This window comes from Pelmatolapia mariae, linkage group LG5 (genome assembly GCF_036321145.2).
Source record: "Pelmatolapia mariae isolate MD_Pm_ZW linkage group LG5, Pm_UMD_F_2, whole genome shotgun sequence".
Taxonomy (NCBI): Eukaryota; Metazoa; Chordata; class Actinopteri; order Cichliformes; family Cichlidae; genus Pelmatolapia; species Pelmatolapia mariae.
This window is the reverse complement of record NC_086231.1, coordinates 14,666,512-14,688,846: the sequence shown is the minus strand read 5'-3', so window position 1 is coordinate 14,688,846 and position 22,335 is coordinate 14,666,512. Positions and strand designations below refer to the sequence as shown.

The 22,335-nt window shown below is 38.7% G+C and overlaps 1 protein-coding gene across 9 annotated transcripts in view; it reads left to right on the top strand.

The window, feature by feature from the left end:
- Positions 1-22,335, top strand: part of slmapa (sarcolemma associated protein a) — a 76,227-nt gene that overhangs the window by 8,141 nt on the left and 45,751 nt on the right. For all 9 annotated transcript variants that reach the window (XM_063473762.1, XM_063473764.1, XM_063473765.1 and 6 more), the window contains exons 2-3: positions 18,189-18,336; positions 21,440-21,512. In XM_063473762.1, the coding sequence (XP_063329832.1) occupies positions 18,189-18,336; positions 21,440-21,512 (221 nt within the window). The remainder of the gene's footprint in view (positions 1-18,188; positions 18,337-21,439; positions 21,513-22,335) is intronic.

Here is a 22,335-nt window from a genome sequence, read left to right as displayed (position 1 = left end):
TTTGCACCTGTTAAACAAGTTATTATATTTTTTTAATCTATAACAGCAGTTGCCTATTGACTCAAAGATGTTTCGACATCTCCCATAGTAGTCAGGACGGCAATGCCTTTATCACTTTCTGTCTGAGATGTGTGAGTGTGAGGGAAGCAGATGTTAGCCTGCAGTTTTGCATATTTCATATGTAACAAAAAAAGGCAATGAATGCCCACAATGTCAGAATAAACTGACATAAACATGTCTAACCATATTCTACACATGTATATGGATCTAGCCTGCAAGAAATGAGGGTTGCTGATTTTAGCTCTGCTAGCCACACTCACCAAAGCTCTCAAGTACACATGCAGTATTTTTATGGCCAATGTTTAACCTCATCTACCTGACTGTGGTCAGTTTACTAATGTTTGTGAGTGTTTGCTGGTTTTTATACTTAGTTGATTAGTCTGACACACTAGACTTCAAGCAGACAGGGAGCACTGACCTGCCATACAAAATTGCCTGTAGATGACAGCAGGGTTTTTCCTGGCACACACTCAAAAAGGATTCCCCATTTCTTACAGCTGAGGAGATGACCGCTTGAGAGCCCATCAGAGCCTTTAAAAACCAGGCTGACATATTGTCTTTTACATTTGGTCAGGTTTATAGTGTTGCAGTCAGACTGAGACACTAACTCTGTGCTTGTACGCTATGCTGTGGACTCCTGGTGCCGCTGACTACTGCAGAGGAAGGATGAGCTAATTGACATGAACACAGCTGGTGAGATGAATATCTGAAGGGCTCTGAGAGAAAATAATGAAGTGTTTATTTAAGCAGTAGCCATCATGGGAAGGTCAGACTGGACCCAGCTGCTTCTCTCTTAACCCTGGAGGTCCTGGGACTTCAGTTTAGGAACCGTATGGCTTCAAGAGCTCCAGACAGTCAGACAGATTGATGTGTAGCAAGAGGATATGTCAGTCAGACAGTTAAATAGTGCTGTGCCATTTTTGGTTCATGTTTTCTACTTTCCTCAAAGCGCTTTAAAAACTCTTGATAAATGTGACTAATTAATAACACTCCGTCTGTGCACATATCCCATTAAATTTCCCGCTGTTTCTCATTACTCACTACTCTTACACCTGATCTTTGTTTACATGTCATAAAAAACGTGGGTAGTGCACCAAAATGTTATAAATGAATGAATAGTGTTATTATAATGTTATAAGTTAATCTAGAAACAACAAATGTAAATAATTTTCCTTCAAAGTGGCCCCAGAGAACAACATGTCCTACCTAATTAGAAATGGTTCTTAGCAGTCTTGTCTTGGATCAGAATGGCTGCTTATAGGCTGGTGTATAGCGCTGTGACTGAATATTAAAAATCTGATTTATATAATTGAATATTAACAGTTTTCCTTGTTTGATTGATGGATGTTAAAGGAGTGAATACGTACATAAGCAGACTTGGTTCTTGCACAGTTATGTCTGAACCAATTTTCCATTTTCCTGCAAAATTTTTTGCCCGTTTGAAAACCATAAATGTAATTTTAGCTTTAATAAATGAAAAATAAAATGATTTTACATTTTCCCCATTGGCAGGATTGTATGACTGTCATAATATTTCAAACCTACCCAGCCTTTTTAAATAGATGGTAGTCAAAAAAATGGGTGAACTTTATATAAAATAATATAAATAAAGGAAGCATTCCAATCAGGTTTACGTCCCACCTCACTGACATGAATCATAGGAACAGTTTTCCCAGTTGGGTTGGGCAGTGTGTTTAAAATTTTCCACCAGACAATTGCTGATATATTGGTAAAAGTAAAATCCTCCTGCCAACCTCACCCATTACCACCGACACCACCACATGAAGAGTTGGTCATAATAGTGAAGAGAACCAATATATTTGTCCATTTTCCTAACTCTTTTTACAGGTCAGTGTCTGTAGCCACTGACCAGTTTGTCAGTCGGATGGACTCGCAGGCAGATACTTGTCAGATTAAATCCGATTTAGACTTAGTGAGGTGATCCCTCTAATACAGCTGTATTACTCACTAGTTATCCCACCAGTCATTCATTCATCTAGTGTGTTTGTATGCTGAGAACCCTAACACGTGCCAGTAGACCAGATCAGACCAGACTTAGCATCCTGCAGGACATAGACATGACTCCACAAGCCAACTCGTCTTGTTTTCTTTTTTTTTTCTTTTTTTTCGGTCAACATCTGCTTGTTGTAGGTTTAAAAAAAAAGTGAATCATTCTATTTTTATTTATACTGAACAACAATGTAACTTTTCTTACGATGCAACTGTCCCCAGGGCTCGCAAAATCGCTAGCCCGACGTCCCGGGGCTAGCGATTTTTCCAGTCGGGCTCCCAGAATCTATCCCTGCCCTGCCCGTCGGGCTATCATAGGAAGGAAAAATATATGTCAATGCTTTTGCATTCTTTCGGAAATGTAGCTGGGTAAATATGTCATATGTGACTAGGGCTGCTCAATTAATCGAATTTTAATCTAAATTACGATCTGGGCTTTCAACGATCATTAAAAATGACTGAGCCGATTATTAGCACCTCCCTCGTGCTTTACTCTCGCGCTGCTCCGTGTGGCAAATCGAGCGCACCTCTCTGCGTTTCGAACACGCGGCACAACAATTAAGAGGAGCTAACAGAGGGAAGCTCGGAAAGCTAAGCAGAAGTTATTTGGAGAGGAGAGTGACTGCCGTTGGCTGAAAAGAGAGGTAAAAAAAAAACCTTCAGTGGTGTGGAAACATTATGGGTTCGCGGAGTCAGACGTGGATCAAGTAGACATAGTGTGTAAACTTTGGTGTTGTAGCTGCACCACAGAGCGACATGGCAAAGTTCACTAAACATAGATGTTTACATTTTATTTTTTATATTGCAAACATTTGCACTGTTACCAGTATTTGCACACTATTTTATACTATTTTTGACAATCTTTAAAGCCATTATTCAATACATTTTTATTGTTAAATAAATATCATCAAATAATCGAGATCTCAATTTCAGTGAAAATAATCGTGATTATCATTTTTGCCATAATCGAGCAGCCCTATATGTGACATATTGAAATCGCATTTGAATTTGCGCTTGTTTTTTGCTTTCACTTTGCAATCGCGCAAACTGTGTATAGAGAGCGACAGTACTGATTGGTGAGTGACGATAATTTGCGCACCAATTCCTCTGACATCGTCTTATCAATCGTTAGTTTACTATGCAAACATGACAAGTGAAATCTCCCGCAGGAAGCTTAAACATGTGAGAGGTTGATCGCGCAGAGAATCGCTGAGCGTTATGTGAGTGCGTGTGTAAAGGCAGCAGGATATATATATTTTAGTTCTGCTGAGCCAAATAAGACAGGTCAGGGTGAAGAAGTGACAGCCAAAGAAAAGCTTACCACAAAACGGAAAAGTTATGACAAATCAGACTATAAGGCAAAAAGAAAGTGCAGCTTTATGGTTTCATGGACAAAAGAATTTCTGTGGCTGGAATATGACAAGCTAAATAACCAGGGGTGCACATAAGTGGTCCGCAGGTGCGCATTCGCTGTCAAAATAAAATACGCGCACAAGATAAGAAGTTGCAACGCGTGTTTGCGTACATAAGATTTTCTGGAGGAGGACAGACATTTGTTTAGAACTCTTAAAGATGTCGAAGAAGCTCCTTTAAGCAATTACTTTGGTGTTCCTCCACCTCCAAAGAAATGTCAGATGGAGTCCGAACCACAAAAGAAGCGCGTATTCTAGGAAAAGTGGTTGCAGGAGGTGAGCTGGCTTTAAACAAATGATGAATGCACAGAGATTTGGTGCAGAATGTGCCATGAAAATCCCACTCTAGCGGACAAAAACAGTGCCTTTTATATGGACGCAAACGCGCGTTGCAACTTCTTATCTGGTGCGCGTCTTTTATTTTGACAGCGAATGCGCACATGCGGACCACTTATGTGCACCCGTGTAAATAACATAATGTTCTGCCGAGTGTGTTGTTGGTTTCCCTCGATTTCTGAGTCGACAAGTGCCTTTGTTACTGGGACCAGTAATTTTAAGAAAGGCCCCCATTAGAACCCATGAGAAATGCAAGAAATGGATTATTGCTCAGTCTGCAAATAACATACTAAAAATCAACCTGAAAAATCTGTTTAGAACAGCCTACTATGTTGCAAAGAGTGAACTACCACTGGCAAAATTAAGCAGTCTTTGCAAACTTCAAAAAGCAAATGGCCTAGATCTTGGTTCCACTTGCCTCTTACCTGTGATTTCAGTGGAAATTTCAAATTCAGGATCTGACACAGACTGATTCCTGTTGTATAGTTCTTACAAGTTCATAGAAATTTCTGTTCAATTACAACCAAGTATTTGAGTTGATGATTGTAATTTTTATACAATATTGTAATTTGTGTTTCAACAATTTTTTGATTGTTTTGTTTCCGTTACAATATTATACATTAAAGTATAATATTGTAACGGAAACAAAACATAAAAAAATTGCTCCCTTTTTTATTCGGGCTACTTAAATTTATTTTGGGCTACCAAAACCTGAAGAGTCCCTGCCCGAAGGGCTACCAGGGATTTTGAAATTTTGCGAGCCCTGCTCAGTGATACAGATACAAACCATAGTGCCAGCACCATTTTCATAAAACAAAATTTTCATAAAACTAAAGTCAGTGATGAGGAAGGTAGCCAATGTGGATTTTAACACAGCATCATTGGTAGTTAGATCATGATTAAAGGCAGCCAAAGAGCTGGTCAGTCACCCAGGCAGCTGGTGGAAAGCAGTGCTGACAGCAGAGCAGAGTTGTTGTCTGGTGTCAATAATCCACGGCATGATAATAACCTCAGCATGAATGCCAACAAGGCACAAGAACGTGCTATACAGAGTGGATTCAGATCTGTAGTACACTTAATATCTGAGCACGTGTGCGGAGGAATAAGACTCTTTTGGCAAGAACAGCAACCTGGCAGCCTCAGCTTTGGCATCGTTCATGTGTTTAGTGATAGAGTGCTGCTTCCAGATATTGCAGCAGGATACCACAATGGAGCTTTAGAAGTGCAGTTTCTGACCGTTATGAAACTAGGACAGATGTCTTATTTACATCCTTTTTAACAACATATCTTTTCAATAACCCCAAACATCCAGCAGCTTTTAGGTGAAATGTTTTTTTCCTGTTCCTTAATGCATACCATACCATAGCATACCATAGCAACCACAGCATACCATACCATACCAGCTTTATTTATAAAGCACTTTAACATAAAACCAGGGTTCACAAAGTGCTGTACATATACAAATAGCATAAGCAAAGTAAAATAAAATAAATAACTAAATAAATAAAATAGAATAATATAAAACATATTAAAACAAATTGTATGAGCTGACATCCTGAATCAGCGACATATTTAAATGACCAATCAGATTTTCTTTATTGGCTTTAAGTGATGACTGAATTTGAACCAGGTTACAGTAGATGTGAATATTTTTTTTCCCTCACTGGGAGAAAAACATGGCAGATTGTCATTTAGCTGAAGTTTGGTTTTATCTTTAACATCTCCTTTGCCTTGGCTCTTTAAACAGCTGCTGGTAAAAAGCTGGGATAGTCTATTGAGATGGATAAATTCCAAAATGTATCTTTAAGTGTTGGGGCTCTGATACCACCACTGTCAGTGGGAACAGCAGATATTCTGATGTCCTGTCTGTCATTCCATCTCTTCTCTGTCTGAATTTTGACTGATCCTGACATGTTGCTGCAGATTTTAGTACATTTTAATTAGTATTTAAACATGTTAGGCTAGAGGCAGTCTTCATAACTTGTTTAGACACGATGCAAGCTGTTGGGAGCTTTTTATTTTTAGACTGTAGGGGTGTTAAAGCCCATTTACGATTTGTATGTGTGTTACATTATCCTATTCTACACCAACTCTATTCATGTCTTTTTGTGTGCTAAGTCAGTGAGGGTTATACCAGGAACCCAGTATACCAAGATCAACATACAAACTCCAGCTGAACAGGAACCAGCTTTGTAGGAAGGTTGTTGTGGAAGAGCTGAAGGAGTAAACGTCTTGGTCAGAATAAACTCAAGTTAACAGGTGAACCAGTTGATTGGTCAGAGATGATGCAACCCATCTTCAGCTTTTTAGTACTTCCTCAAATAGGAATGATGATGCTGTTAACAGTTGATCCTCATGAGCTTGTTAGAAGTCAACCTGGTTTGGTTTATATGTTAGCAACTTTTAGGTAAGACTATTGTCAGGATTTTCTTCTGGCATAGAAAGTTACCCACCTGTTTATATTCTTTTGAGATTTGAATTTAGGGGAGTCACTGTCTGATTATCAGGTATAAATACACAGACAGCCATAAGCTACCTGTTCTGCTAACTTAAGGTACTGAATTGGACCTGTCCACCATATTTGTGTCTTCAGAAACATTTTAAATCACATCGTCTGGCAAACAATATGGCTCGTTGTTTGATAATGACCATCCAAGAAGTTTATGTTCCAGTTTTGATGAGTTTAAATTCTAGATTTTTTATTAGTGTGTTACTTAGCACCTGTATGGTTTATGGATGGAGTTTACTAACAGCATTTTGTTAGCAACCGAATGTGGTTAACTCTACTCTGCCACTACTGTATAACTCTTTTGATTTTGATTAATCAAAATGTTGAGTTAGAAAGAGTGTCACTGTGGCTGTGTGTATTTTTAATTTGTTTTTTTCTTTTTTAAGAAAAAAATAAATTATCTTCTTTTTTAAATACAGCCTGTACCCTTGTGTTTCTTTCCAAGCAGTCCTACAGTGGCCACTAGGGCTGGGTATTGTCACTGATTTCTACAACTTATTCAATTCTGATTCACAAGGTCCCTGATTGTACTTGATTCAATTCAATTTTGACTATGGCAGAAATATTATAATTATGATAATTTATCTTGGACATGTACTGTCAAAAGAACCATCTAAACCTTCTAAATTAAAAATATTGTATTCCAAATTATTTGATTATTTGTCTGCAGTTACAAACTCAGTGTAAACCATCTAGTTATAAAAACAAAACTGACACTTGTGAGACTTCATCAGAGATGCAAGCATCACAGCAGATGCCATAATGTCAAACTATGAAAAATAACAAACAATATGAATGAGATTTTCCCAGCCTGGTCTCTTGAACAGGAGAAATTAAGCTTTCTTGTCAGGGGTCATTTTTGGATTTGGCTCTGCTACTATCTCAACTGCTATCTCAAAGGTGTAATAACAAAGCACCCCCAGTTCATACCTTCTTCTTTATACGGGCTTGTATGTAAATGGAACAATCTGCATGGTTAAAAATGATTCCCACCAGCTTCCTTGAAGGAGATCTTCTTTTTGAAGAATACTATCTTAATCTATTAGGTCAAAAATGGAAAGGTTTCCTGAGTGTAACAAACAAAAAACAAATAAGCAAAAATGGGACACCACTATAGCTCACTTGGTTGAGCTGGAGATCCATATCACAAAAGGCTGCAGGAATCCTGGGCTTGATTCCTACATGTTGTTCCTCTTTGCTCTTTTCTTAGTTTCCTGTCTGCTCTGTACTGTCCCACTCCAATAAAGTCTAAAAAAAGTCAAATCCTCACACTTTAAGGAGAGGAAACTTGATAGCCTCTGGCACTTTTTTTTTGTTTCATTATTGTCTTAAATTTCTATTCAGTATGGAAAAATGTGTAACTTAATTAAGGAGGTAATGTCAACTGTTAAAGATAGTGAAGTCTATAGTAAAACATTTGTGCACTAAGATTCACCTTTGAAGGTAAGGCAGACACTGTTGCAGAAATGAGCACGCTGATAAAATGCTGTTTTTGTTTGCCAGCAGCAGCAGCAAACGGCCTCTTATGGAAATGGTGGCAGGAGTCCAGTCTCCAGTCAGCTGGCTCTCCTGCTTTCTCTCTCTCTCCATCTGCAGCCTTTCTTTGAAACATGCTCTGTAACCTGTGAATGTTGGGCTTACATGTCAGCTCCATGCTGAGGGAGAAAAAAAGTATTTAACTTTGGCGTTTAGTGAGAGATTTGTACCCAAAGAAGCGATGGCAGAACATGCTACCGCCATCTGTGTACTAAATGTGTATAAAACTTGAACGGCTGGCTTGCTCATGTGGAAGTTGGCAAATATCATGTGAAAGTTACTTAAAATAGTTTTTTAGAGTTTGAACAAGTTATGTCCTGAGCAGATCCAAAGAACAACTATTGGCAGATCTAGGTTTGTGTTCAGGGGTTCTTATTGGCGAAAGATGAATTTAGTCTTCATAGTCCTCTGCTGAATTCCTGTTGAAGTCATACTTGGGTGCGCTGCCATCACAAGTGAAACTGAGTTGATGGAGTTGGGCTTGGAGCTAAGAAATCTTGAACATAAGAGAGAGAAAACTTCACAGGGTTCAACAAAACCATTTTTTTAAGTTAAAAAAAAAAAAAAAAAAGAAGTGTGGCACGCAAGTTGACTGCCCAGCTGCCAGCCTTTTTGGGCCATCGATGGCATTTCCACTGGTTGATTCTCAGGTGAAGCAAATTGGCTACTTGGCTAATTTTTGTTGTATTTTTTTCCCATACAGTACTAATAAATGTATTAATAAAAAATCCTGGATCAGACTGTAGGAAAAGGCTACAATAAAAACTTTGCTGCAATAACCTCGAGAAGTTGTTATTATATTATTATTATTGTTATTATTATTATTATTATTATTATTATTATTGTTGTTGTGAAACGAGCTTCATAGTTCAGCCACTGTTTGTTTCAGGATTGGACTTAAAGTCTATTTAAAGTAGACTTACAAATGTGACTGATAACCAGTTATTCAGATGATGCCAATGAATGCTTGTCTGGTCTGCCATGGTTATAGCAAACCAGTATTACTGAGGTACACCTCAGTGTGGAGTTGATGCTGCTGTAGTACACAAACATGGTGACATATCTTCTCTCCATTTGATTGCTTCACATCAGTTTTAAGACTTGTATCCTGCCAGCTAATCTATAATTCATATCTTATCAATAATTTAAGATTATCAAACACTTTTTTTCAACAAGGACTTTTTAAAAATATTTAAATATAATCAGGTGTTTCAGGTTACAGCTCACAATGTCAGATACACAGTGCTGTTTAAAAAGCGTTTAAGTAAATCTTGGCTCTGACTCTATATCAAGAATATCAGAGTACTATGACTTCAGATCAGTGCCAAAAAAAATGTATCACTGTCAACGTGGAACTTGTAGAGAACAAAGATGTGTGTGTTTAAAACAAATAAATAAAAGGATGGTTACTTCATTCATTCATTCATTCATTTATTTATCTATTTATTTATTTATTTATTTAACTCTGTTATGGCCCTTTTCTCTCTCAGCCTTACAATCCTGCTGGACCTAATGCTTCTCAACAGTAACGGCTTTATCGCACCCGTCATGACTCATTTCCTTCAGTGTGACGGATGCATTCATTAATAAAATATGGAGAAAATCTCATGCCTCATTGACAGTCCTGTGGTGTGCAGTCCAGTCTTTCTACATTCAGACCCACAAAGGGACCTCTTCTTGGTTTTAAAGTCAGTAATTAATAAGTGACATTTTATGGCTCCTTCTCTGTCCAGCTTTCAACCTTCCACTTGACCTCTACTGGCTGTGACTCCAGATTATTTTATCATTAATAACACGATACTGACATTACAGTACATCGTTTCTATATTTTATCACCTGTTTGGCATGTGTAATATTTCTAATCCAACTTTTACTTTTTTCTTTCTAAATTACATTGTGTCAAGGCCATGTAAATCCACTTGTATGCCTAAAAACAGTTATAGTAAAGTTTTCACTTATTTAATGTGGTGGTATAAGATGTACTTGTGCTTTTCATATCTGTTTGACCTATTTTATAAAGGTAAAACAAAGTTTACCTGCACTGGTCTCTGATTATAATACAGGTGTTATTCTTGATTATCATTTTTGTGTGGTTCTTTTTTTTTTTTTTTTTTTTTTTTGCAGCTTAGCATTTTTATCCTTGGATCTAATAGAGTAGGTTTGGATGTTTCACAGTTCAGTCCTTATGTTTCTTATACTGGGCTTCAGTGTAGCCCCTTAAGTCATCCTATGTTCTGATTGGCTTTTTCTTGTAAAACAGAGGGTTTGAACAGCGGGTAGGTGGGGCTTCTGTGCTCATAGACAGTTAGAGCCCAGACTACACACTCACATGCAGAGTATGCACTGCCTTGCCTTTCTCAAGCATAATTAATTTGCACAGTAGCACAGTTGTGTATGCGCCTTAAAAACTCACACTTTAATCTAAATAATCTAAATAATGCTGTTACAGATGTCTGAATTAAAGCACAGACCTCTCAATATCCTAAACCAGGACCAACAAGAAGTGGTCAGCCTATAGGAAACTGTTGAATGTAAACAACAGTCATGCCCCTTTTCCCTCCATATGAAGGAAGGTGCAGCAAGCCTCTATCTGAGCCTGGTTTTGTAGTGCAAGCACTGCTGCACCACTATCACTCATCTGAAAGCTGCAGTCCTCCTCTGAACTTGGGCTAGCAGCATTAGGGTAGATGGGTGGGGAAAAAAGTGACAGAGGGAGAGAGGCATTGCTGACTGGTCAGCTACATGTAAGCCATCAGTGCTTTCTGTGTTGAGCATCAGATTGACAGCTAACATCTAACCTTATAGCACAGCTCTTTAATATGTGATTTCATCACCTAATTCACTTTTGTTTTTTATCTTACTACATGTTTAAAATATCTTCGCACCAATATTTTTCAAAACAATGTTTGACACCTTTGGCTGTGCAGTAATACCTCTGTTTGACAGCCATCCTACCAGCTATGTAAATTAAATTTTTGCTACTGGAACATAAAAAAATTGTATGCAATTGATAAAATTACTAGTCAACTCTGATTTTAATAAAAGCTTAAAATTTTAACTTTTCACCTGGAACTTTTACTACCATTTTTGCTGATGTAGAGTTGCCCACTGATTGCTCTCATTATGTCTCTGGCTTAGATAAATTTGAAGTAACTGATGGCTCACAGGGAATACTTGTACATACCTTGACTTCATTATTTGATACTTTGGCCATGTTTAATTTGAGCATCCACCAATGGAACAGGATATATAACAGGAAATAACATAGCATAACAGGCCCACTTTAAACCCTGTATGAGGGTTTTTTTGGCATGTGGTACAGTCACCTTGCTTCTGTTTTATGACTGGCAGTGAAATTTCAAGAACTTGTTTATCAAGCCTCTGAGAGAGTGAAATGTGTCCTGACTGGCCCAAGACTCCTGGAGTGATGGATGTTTGGTGCTGCTTTTTGTAAAAGTACTTTGTCATATTTTGCTAATGAAGGAATAATCCGCTTTATCTGTTTGTATGGGAGCTGCAGTGCTAGTGATGAGACAAATTATGTGCATGTTCTAGTTTATTTGGAAATTGAAGAATTTACACTGAAATTTCTCTTGAATACTATTATTTGGTGTCTGGGTTTATCTTTGCTATTTTTTTTCTTAAGGTATTGACTAGATTAGGTCATCTAATTATTTGTTAGTATACATGTTTTCATAGACCCTGGATCTTGTTTACATTAAATCGAGATATTGGATGTCCTGCTCTAAGGTGGAATTATTTTTAGTTGTGCCAGGAGTCAGGGTGACTCCTGCGAGTGATTCTGGGAAGGTTTATCCATCAGGTGATTGCTGCTTTCTTTAAATCTGTCTGTAGTGTTGATACAAACTGGTGTCATGTGTTGACCTGCTGACTGGTTAAGTGGTTGTTGTGCCTGCAGGGCTAGCTGCCAGCTGATGGTTTGTACTGTTTTTGGAAGCTAAGAGCAAAGTGAAATCCAAACAGAGTAGCATGACATTTGTTTAGCTGACACTACTAATGGATGAAAAGGGACACGGAGAGAGAACAGACATAGAAGGATAAAGGGATGCAGTGTTTTCCTGAGAAGTGCTCTGATGGTGGGTGGAGGTATTGCAGGAATGCTGGGGGTCCAGCTTCTGGTTTAAAAAGTGCTTCATTCATATGATGATGTGCAGATTGGGGGGAGAAACTGTTCTAGAGATCAGTCTTTTTAAATGTTCATGATTACTTTTTTTTTCTCGTTTGTCTTGGTGATTGTGGACCAGCACTGTCAAAATTAGTAAAAACAAACAAACAAACAACAAAATGCAACACATGGCTATTTTTCCAAGAAATCCCAACAAAGCAGGTGGACAAACCAATACAACGCAAACATATATACCTGCATGTTATAAAACAAATATTATATTTGACAAACATTATTTCCATTTTCTACTTGAGTTTCTTGACCCTTTAGAAGAGATTGCAGAACTGTAGTTGAAAAGACAGTAGCTCATCCTGCTCTGTGGTATTTGAGTTTGCAGACTGATTAAACTGGAAAAGAATTCCTTCTCTCATACTGGTATGCATGGAAGAAATCTCAGCTCATATCCACAGAGCGTCACTCTGGAATCTCCTTTGTTGTGTCTTCATTTCAGAATGTTAAATCAGATAAAATGTCCAATCAACAAACTTAAATTCAGCCTTAACACAGCCAGCTGGTCTGTTTTCTCCTTTCAGTGACCTGGTAATAAACTAATGGCTCATTCACTCACGCATTTGTTCTTAGTTAACAGTTAGCCACTTATTAGTCATTATGGAAAGTTTTCAGGACAGTGAAATGGATGATGGCCAGTGTGGCTGATGCCTCACAGACTGCTTTGATTACTTCTGGGTAGATGCATGACGATATCAGAAATTTGATCCCAGTACTTCCTAAATTTGAATACCAAATTTAATCAAAGAAAGACTCAAAGTAGACACTACTTAGGAGTGTGCAAGTGAATACATAGTATTACAACATTCAGCCCAAGTAACCTCTTGTGTTATTTCAAGAAAAAGACTGAAGATACCACAGGAGTAAAAATGGCGCTGTGACAGTATAATGTGAAGCTGGAGCTGGTTGACACATAAATGGTGAATGATTCATTTTAAGATTGTTTAAAAAAACAAAAACAAAAAAACCCCTTTAATAGATCAGCAACACTGTGCACATCTGAGCATCCTGGTTCGTGACCAGATGACCTCCATAGATGCATGGATGTAAAGGGGGGACAAAGGTTTACTAAGATTTATTTCAAAGATTTAGTGGCATAATTATTTTGCAGATTTAGATTTTTAACATAGTGGCGTTAGTATAGTGGCTCTGTGGTGTAGTGTTTAACACATTTGCCTTGTACACAAAAGGTTCCTGGTTTGAGAACAAGACACAAACAACTGAGAGTGTTATCTTCTGAGGGGCAAAGAGTGTAAAAAAATCAGTCTACGCAAGTGCAGATCGAAGTGCAACCCCTTGTGAATAAAGGAGGAGCCAAAAGCAGTTCTACGTTCCTCACTTTACCCGCCACTTCCCACATGTGGGATTGTGGCATTTTATATCGATATAAAACTTTTTTTGGCATATTTTTTTTTCTTCATGAAACTCTTGCTGCAATTTTCTTTTTCTCCCTGCTGTGCTGTTGTCTCTGTGTATATGACTTTGGCACCGTTTTACTCACCATGTCTGCTGCTTGTGTGCTCTGCTTGATTGTTACTTCCTGGTTGTGTGACGTGTCGTAATAATGTTGTGAAACAAGTCCACGTCTCAGGTGCTCTATGAGAAGTCAGGCGTCACAGTCAGCAGACTGAACTCGCTGTCTGCAGCTCACAGGTGGATGATGTCATGGTTTCTCTGTGTATGTGAGTGTGTGTGAGAATGTAAGTCTGCGAGAGCCATATGTGACGCATATTGTGTGTGTGTGTGTGTGTGTGTGTGTGTGTGTGTGTGTGTGGTGTTGCTGGGTGAAAAGCTCTATAGTTAGGTCCCTCCCTCCCCATCTCCAGGTTACCATGGGGACAGAAGGTAACTGTTTGTGTGTGTGTGTGTGTTAGTGTATAGCTATCATGAGCTGTGAATTGCTAGCTTTTCGTTGCACACTGCAGTGGGATAAACAGCGAAGTGAGCCAGTCAGCCTCAGCCTCTCTCTCTCCGTGGCTTGTTTTTTGCTGTTTCCTCCTTCAGTCCCTCCTTCCTCTCTCTCTGGTAGGACAGAGCGTTTCAAGTCATGACGGAGAGCTGAAAGCTGATGAATGAAACTCCTGGAACGACAGGCAAAAAGGCCCCGGGCATCCAGATCAGATCGTTATCTGTGTGTGTGTGTGTGTGTGTGTGTGTGTGTGTAATTTTTGCTGTGTCTGTGTTACCTTTATCTGTGTGTGCTGGTTTGTGTTTCAATTTTAGCTGTTAATATCTGTGTTTGCTCTAATTTGTGTTTTGTTTTGACTGGTTGTTTCCTGTCTGATATCAATCAAGATATTCTGCATGGGTTTCCTGAATCATATGAACGAATATGAATTTGGCTTCTTGTTTATGGTTTACCATCATGGGTGTTCTCTGTGTATATAGACTGTATATAAAAGATGGATAACAGGGAGAAGCCTGAATTTATTCAAAACATCGACCTCTGCTTGTCACAAACCCTCGCTTGTGACATCTGATTGTAAAATGCCAAAATGTTGATGATGAAAACTATGAGTAGCTATGTCTGTCTGTTTGTGGGCCTGGTGGGTGTCAACCTGCAAGATTTATAAGGCGTGTGGTCTAAAGTATGAAATTTTTGTAATGGTCACCAGAGGATGACATCTCTGATTTGTGAAAGACATGAGATATGAGCCTCAAAATGTGTACTTTTTTGCCCTTCAGGTTAGGGCTGTGCGATATGACAAAAATCTCATATCCCGATATAAGACATTTATCGTCCTGACAACAATATAAATCACAAAAATGTAATATTTTCTTTAAATTCTGTGAATCTCGGGCAACTCGATTTGCGTGAAGTTTTTCCAGCTGGGCGTCCTTTACCTGGATTCGAGTGTTTTAACCGATGCATGAAACTATACATTTTTAGACATAAGTTGTAACGGCCACCATTTTCTTTCAAAGTTTGAGTCTAAGGTTTATTTTTTAGCACCTGACGGCTCTTTTTTTTTTTTCCTTCTCATCCGTAAACTCTCTGAATACTCTTTCACGTGATTCAGTTTATTTTAAAAAATCTCAACAGGATCTTGACCATCAAAACGATGAAAAAATATTGCTGTAAACAGTTTATTTTACGACACCACGAAACAAACGATAGCGTAATAGGAAACGATAGACGTTTTTATATCGTCATCCACTATATTTTGTTATATCGAACAGCCCTACTTCAGGAGCAAAAAATCTGTAATCAATGTGCATGGATGCAAATCGGTTGATATTAGAGATGGCACGATACCACTTTTTTATGTCCGATACCAATATCATAAATTTGGATATCTGTCAATACCGATATGAATCCGATATAGTGTATTTTTTTAATCAAGAAAACTGTTTTTTTTAAATATATTTTGCTGCATTTTGTATAAGTTCATACTCAAGTTTTAAAAAACAAAACACTAAAGCTATTCTGTTATACCTGTATGCAAAAAATACACTGCACCCAAAATATTTCATAGTTCAGCAATACTGATCAATCTAATAAACTTAAGCCTACACCATCCTCCCTATTCTGGTATTTTAAAGAGTACTTAGCGGAAATATTAAACAACCTAACTAATAGGGTTGTCAAACCCCCCCCCCCCAAAAAAAATGGAACCACCCCCCACCCTCCGCCTTGTGATGCTTAATTGACGTAATGAACTTTAATTTAATGCACGTGTAAAATAAAAAATAAATAAAATTTATTAAAAAATGCACAGAAATCAATTATTTTTCTACAGTAATTAAATATATTCAACATCTTTCTTCAACAGAATTGCAGACTGCACAGATGGTACCTTCCCAAAAGAAAAAGTACTATAGCTTACTAGGGTATATATTTGACTTAATAGTTACTATATTCAGTAATGGACTTCTATACATTTTACATCAGATTAAAACTTTGGGTGTAAGATTCAGATAATTATTTATTAAAAGCTAGACATTTTAAATGAGAATAAGAAAGAAAAGTATTTCTTTGTGCCCCCCTTTTCCCTATTAACGCCCTACCTGGCCCCCTGGCCAAACCTTGCTAGATCCGCCCCTGCACAGTTACCAGCTGTCAGCTACGTAGAAAAGGATCCTGGTGTAGAAAGTAATATTAAATAAATTCTAACAACAGCTTATCAAGCTTAAACGTGCTGCTGTTGTTCAGCCGCTGGTTTCCTCTTTCTGGTGCAAAGTGGGCCAAAACAAACAAGAGAGATGGGACTCGCAACAGAAAAGCCGATCAGCTGATCATTGATCAGTTTCATGATTGAAGTAGCAGCAGGAGAGGGAGGGGGAGCCGCTGTATCACGTGACGCATACTGCTCCGGCGTGCTAAGGTTATGAGCTGAGTTACGCCATGTCGGAAGTTTTGTGAGGTGCTTTTGTGATATTTAATGGATCGGATTACATTTTTTATTTCTCTCCGATATCCGATCCAGTAATTTAGGTCAGTATCGGACCGATACGTAATATCGGATCGATCCGATATTACGTATAGGTATTGGTCCATCTCTAGTTGATATGACATCTGGTCTGATGAAAATTGTGTCCTGACTATTTCACAAAGTACCATGAGACTTACTAAACACAACATGTGGCTGTGGTTCCCATTACCCTCTACTTTGTGATTGACATACAAGAATCCAGTGTCCCTCACTCTTCACCTCTGGTTTAAAACACAAAGATGTTGATGGCAAATAATGCTCATCGTGAGGTTTTACAGTGGGAATTTACAAATCAAGACGAGTTCCTCTTACTCCCCAGAAAAATAAAACCTTGTGCCTATGCCTCACCAGGGTCATCTCTGGCTAGCTGCTGTGCTTGTACCATATTTTTCGGACTATAAGGCGCACTTAAAATCCTTTAATTTTCTCATAAATCGACAGTTCGCCTTATAATCCGGTGCGCCTTATGTATGAATTCTGGTTGTTCTTACTGACCTTGAACCAATTTTATGTGGTACACGGCGCTCGCTAGTTTCCACCTAAACATGATGTACCATGTTCTGACTGAGAGATTTCTGAAAAAATTAAAACGTACAGCTCTGCCATCACTTCCAACATAAATGAAGACAGGAAACTAAACAGGAGTGTCTTTTGTAGGGTTACTGAAGTTGGGCTAGCTGGTATGTAATGATGTGCTACGTGATCTCTAGTGACACAGCTATGTTAGCATAACATAAACACAGTGAAGCTGGAGGTTGAACGCTAACTTCTTTCTACTCGATAAAAGTTAACGCGAAGGTTCCCAATGGTAAGGGACAAATGCAATCGCATGGCAGGATGCTGTAAACAGACCAAACTTCAGTCAGGAGAACAGCTGAGATAATCCATCCACATTATGAGGTTAGTCATTAATATACTGCAACAACATGGGAATAGAGCAGCTGCGAGAGAATACAACAGTGTAAAATCTGTGTATTACAAGGAGGTAGACTGCAGCCATCGATGGTGACAGGTGGCTCTGTAACCGTGAGGCTATGTTGTGGTTGGGTGACATGAATAATTAGATAAACGAAGCAGGATATTTTTTTTGGTGCCGTCTAACCCCACGTTGCTCCAGGGGAGTTCATGTCAAGAGTTTCAGTTTTATGTTCTGGTGAAATTCATTGGACGGGGGTCAGTTCATTTTGTGTGTGTTTTGTTTCTTTTTGTTTTTCGGATACACCAAGTACACCAAGTATTTAGCTTTGTATTGTACATGTTTTTATTAGTTTGAGGCCTGGTCATTTGTAGTGCATTTTTATTTTATATTGGTTGTTTTTGTTGGTGAATAGCAAACAGTGTCCAGGTTCCAGAGGGTGAAGTTGGTAACATGTTAAATCCTACCACTGGTGAAAACAAGGAAATAGTTTATGCAGACATTTCTTTTCCAAAAATATACTATTTAATTGGCTTTGATTACTGATAAATACTTAATATTTGTTTGACAATATGAAAATCATACTACCAAAGGTTGTGAAATATAATTTCTGCCATTATGAGCCGTAGCTTCATATTTCCTGTCATAATTTATTTCTCTCTTTTAATCTGGGGATCTATTTTAACTCGACTCTTCTTCAATTTAGAGTTTTCTGTTCATGTTTTTTTATAAGTGTCAGTTTTCTTCACATGGTTGTGACCTGTTGTTTTGCATGTTTCAGTTCTACCTGCAGGACACTAAAAGCAGCAATGGGACATTCATCAACAGCCAGAGGTTGAGTCGTGGCTCGGAGGAGAGTCCGCCCTGTGAGGTCCTCTCCGGCGACATCATCCAGTTTGGCGTCGACGTCACTGAGAACACACGCAAAGGTACAAAGATCACATGTGGAATATGATGACATACAGTGACGTATTATGGGGCAAAGCACATATATTTTATGCTTCTCAGTCAGCATACATAATGGACAGAGGATTTTTCCTTACTCTTATAGTTAATAATGCACACATGTCAAGTAATCACACTTGACTAACCTTCAAGGATGGCTCTGGGCTCATTTAGCTTTGGTCATATGACCTAATGCATACATAGACACTAGAGAGCGCATATTAAGGTCAGATTTTCAGCTCTACTTAAGCCATTTTCATACTGGAGTTCCAACAGGCATTAAACCGGCACACGAGACTTCTGTCAGAGGTTATGAAAAAAAGACTGATCTGTGCCTTTTTACAGATTTTAGAAGATTATATCAAGTTAAATTATATAATAAAAAATATAAAGTTTGTTTTACCAGAAGAGACTCATAACTACTTTAATTCATCAGCAATATGAAAATAAGTCACTAGGGTCTAGAAACACGTTTTTGTTTTCACATCCTGGATTTGCGCCAGTGCATGACAAGCCAGATAGCTTTAGAGAAGTGTGTTCTGGGAACTGTTGTTATGCATTAAAAAAAATAAGCAAAACGACAAAAAGCTGTGTCTAAACAAATTTAGTCTCTGTATACTGGAAATAGGATATGTATTTATTCTATTAACATTACCCCTTCACAACAATAGTTGTCTTAAGTTGCTTTGTACTATAAGAACACCATCAATTATGAGAAAGAGAATACCAACAATCAAATGATCCCCTACAAGAGCGAGGAGGAAGAAATCTCTTTTAACAGGAAGAGACCTCAAACAGAACCAGACTCGGGGAGGGGCAGGATCTTCCGTGGCCAGTTGTGGGGTGAGAGGAGGGAAAAGAGAAAACAGACAAGAATAGAGATGATAGTGGCATGTTACCGTACAGTTAGTGAAAAGACGGGAGTAAAGAAGAAATGCTCAGTGCGTCATGGGAAGTCCCCCAGCCACCTGAGCCTGTCGCATAACTAAGGCATGGTTCAGGACGACCTGATCCAACTAACCCTAACCAGAAAGAAAGGTTACACACAAGCCCTTTAAAGCAGAGATGGTGTCTGTCTCCTGATGGACAGCTTGGTTCTCCAGTTCCACAGGAGATCCTGACAGCTGAAGGCTCTGCCTCCCGTTTGGCTTTTAGGAACTCTAGGAACCGCAGATAAACCTACAGTCTGAGAGACAAGTGATCTATTGATATACTATGATACTATACGGTCTTTAAAGCATGATGGGGCCTGATTATTGAGGAATTTCTATGTGAGGCAGAGGATTTTAAATTCAGTACTGGACTTAACAGTGAGCCAGTAAAGTAAAGAGAAGCTAATATGGGAGAAATATGATCTCTCCTTCTAGTCCCTGTTAGTACTCTCACTGCAGCATTTTGGATCAGCTAAAGGCTTTTCAGGGAGCTTTTAGAACAGCCTTATAATAATGTTTTCCCTATTATCAAAAATAAGTAAAATCCCAGTCCCTCCATGTGACTCCCTCTTTTCTGTCCATCTGTGTGCCTCTGCACACAGTCAGCTCACATGCTGATCCAGGCACTACAGCACGTGTGCTTTTATTTAGCTCAAAACAAACCACTTCTTTGTTGTGACACACAGGACACAAGCTTGACCTGGTAGCAGTTAGACTGATGTAGCCCAGGTGAATGTGTAGCAGAGCTTACATGACTGTCTATTTACATGCTCAGATTTCTTTGAATAGCACTTTGAGCCAGGATCCTCGTGTGCAAATATATGTAAAAATGTAAAGTGGAAAACAGCAGGAGTTTGGGCAGAATAGAAAGAAGTAGGGCTGTTCGATATAACGATATATATTGGAAGACGATATAAAAACGTCTGTCGTTTCCTATTACGCTATGGCAGTATTTTTTTTCACCGTTTTGATGGTCACTGTAGTGGCTATATTAATTTCTTAAAGTTCTCTCCTTCTCTTATATTTAATATAACCACACTACGGACGGACAAAGCGCCTGTTTTTGTAAATATGTAAGAAAAATTGTGTGTGTTTCTGTTCTGTGTCCTGTGTACTGTTTGTTGTATATGTGTCTTTCTGGCTGCTGTTACAACCAAATTTCCCCTTGTGGGGCAATTAAAGGATTATTCTATTCTATTCTATTCTACACGTTGTCGTTAGCAACAGCAACGGCAAAACCATGGTGTGTCTGCTTGTTTATTTTCCACATAAACCTTTCAGAATAAAGCTCAAGATCCTGTTGAGACTTTTCGAAATAAACTGAATCACGTGAAAGAGTATGCAGAGTGTTTACGGATGAGAAGCAAAAAAGAGCCGTCAGGTGCTAAAAAATAAACCTTAGACTCAAACGTTAGAACAGGCTTTTCCCCGCAGCACGCTGTGTAATAAATACTCACAAAGAAAATGGCGGCCGTTACAACTTAGGCCTAAAAATGTATAGTTTCATGCATCGGTTAAAACATTCGACTCCATGTACACGACGCCCAGCTGGAAACACTTCACGCAAGTCGAGCTGCCCGAGATTCACAGAATTTTCAGAAAATGTAAAATTTTTGTGATTTATATTGTTATCGGGACGATAGAGGTCTTATATCGGGATATGAGATTTTGGTCATATCGCACAGCCCCAGAAAGAAGCAACATACGCTCAAATACTCAGGCACTGACTCCCCATGTGTTTGACAATCTGTGGAATAACCTTCAACAGGGCTGAAGGTAGTGGTAATACAACAGCGCTGCAGCTACTGGTGAAAAAATTGCCTTTTACTCGTGAGCTACTGGTGATTACTCTGAACCATACCTAATTATAACAGTTGCGGGGTAATTGTACACCCCCACATCAGAAAACCTTCAATAATATGAAATTTGATACCTCATAGGATTTGTTAATATGGGCCAGAAAGGCAGAAATCATTTCCTTAAAAATTATGAACTTTGACACATAGTCAACCCGGGCTGCATGTTTGACATGGATTCTCTAGTCTCTATATTCGCTGATGATCCAGGACTTTGTATATGTAAACATTCTGCTCTGTTTTATTTCGTTTTCTTCCTATGAACAATATTGAAGTGTCTTTTCTCTTTTTGTCTGCAGTCACCCATGGCTGCATCGTGTCAACAATCAAACTCTTCCTACCTGATGGGATGGAGGCACGCCGACGAAGCGAGTAAGCACCACTCACATTGATCCATGAAGATTTGTTTATCTAGTAATAACAGACTATATTTTTAACAAAGCTTTCTACAGTTTCTACACTACACATTTTTCTGAAAAATTGGGATTTATTACTGCTCATTAAAGCAACAGTATACTGATACAGACTTAACCAGATGTTGTTGTCGATTTAATGGTTGTCTGGTTAGGGTTAGATGCTTTCACACACATACACACACACACACACCCGAAATTTCTGCTTGTGTAGTGACGTGATTATTATCAGTCTAGTTGATGATGAGGGCAGTTAATGAGCTGAGGATAAGGGTCTGCGAGTGTGTGTTAATAATTCTGGCCTGTGTAATAACCTTTTGAATCAACTGTTCATTTGAGTTTTAGGGTTTTTTTCCCCCTATTTTTCTTATATTCACTCATGCTGAGTGTTTACATGTCTCTTTGCCTTTCTTTGTGTGTGTTTGTGTTAAATGGGCTGTAGCTGACCAGCCGCCGACCCAGCATGGAACTTCCTACTGTACTCAGAGTCCCACTTGCGTGTCTGTGTGTTTGTAATTGGCTGGACGTGTGCATTAGTGTTACTGGGGCTCAGTGCTGTGTTGGGCAGTGCCATATGCTGCCATGCTGCTCAGCTTCCAGTCTGGTAAACCCATCAGCCACGCTGACCGGAGTCCTGGGTCTGGTTTGTTCATGCTGTCTGTGCTAGAAAACAAAAAGCTGGTTTGCAAAACTAAAGGACACCAAGAATTAGTTGTTAACACTATGAAAACATTCACAAATAATTCAAACAAGCCCAATCTAATGATCGACTATTGTTCGTA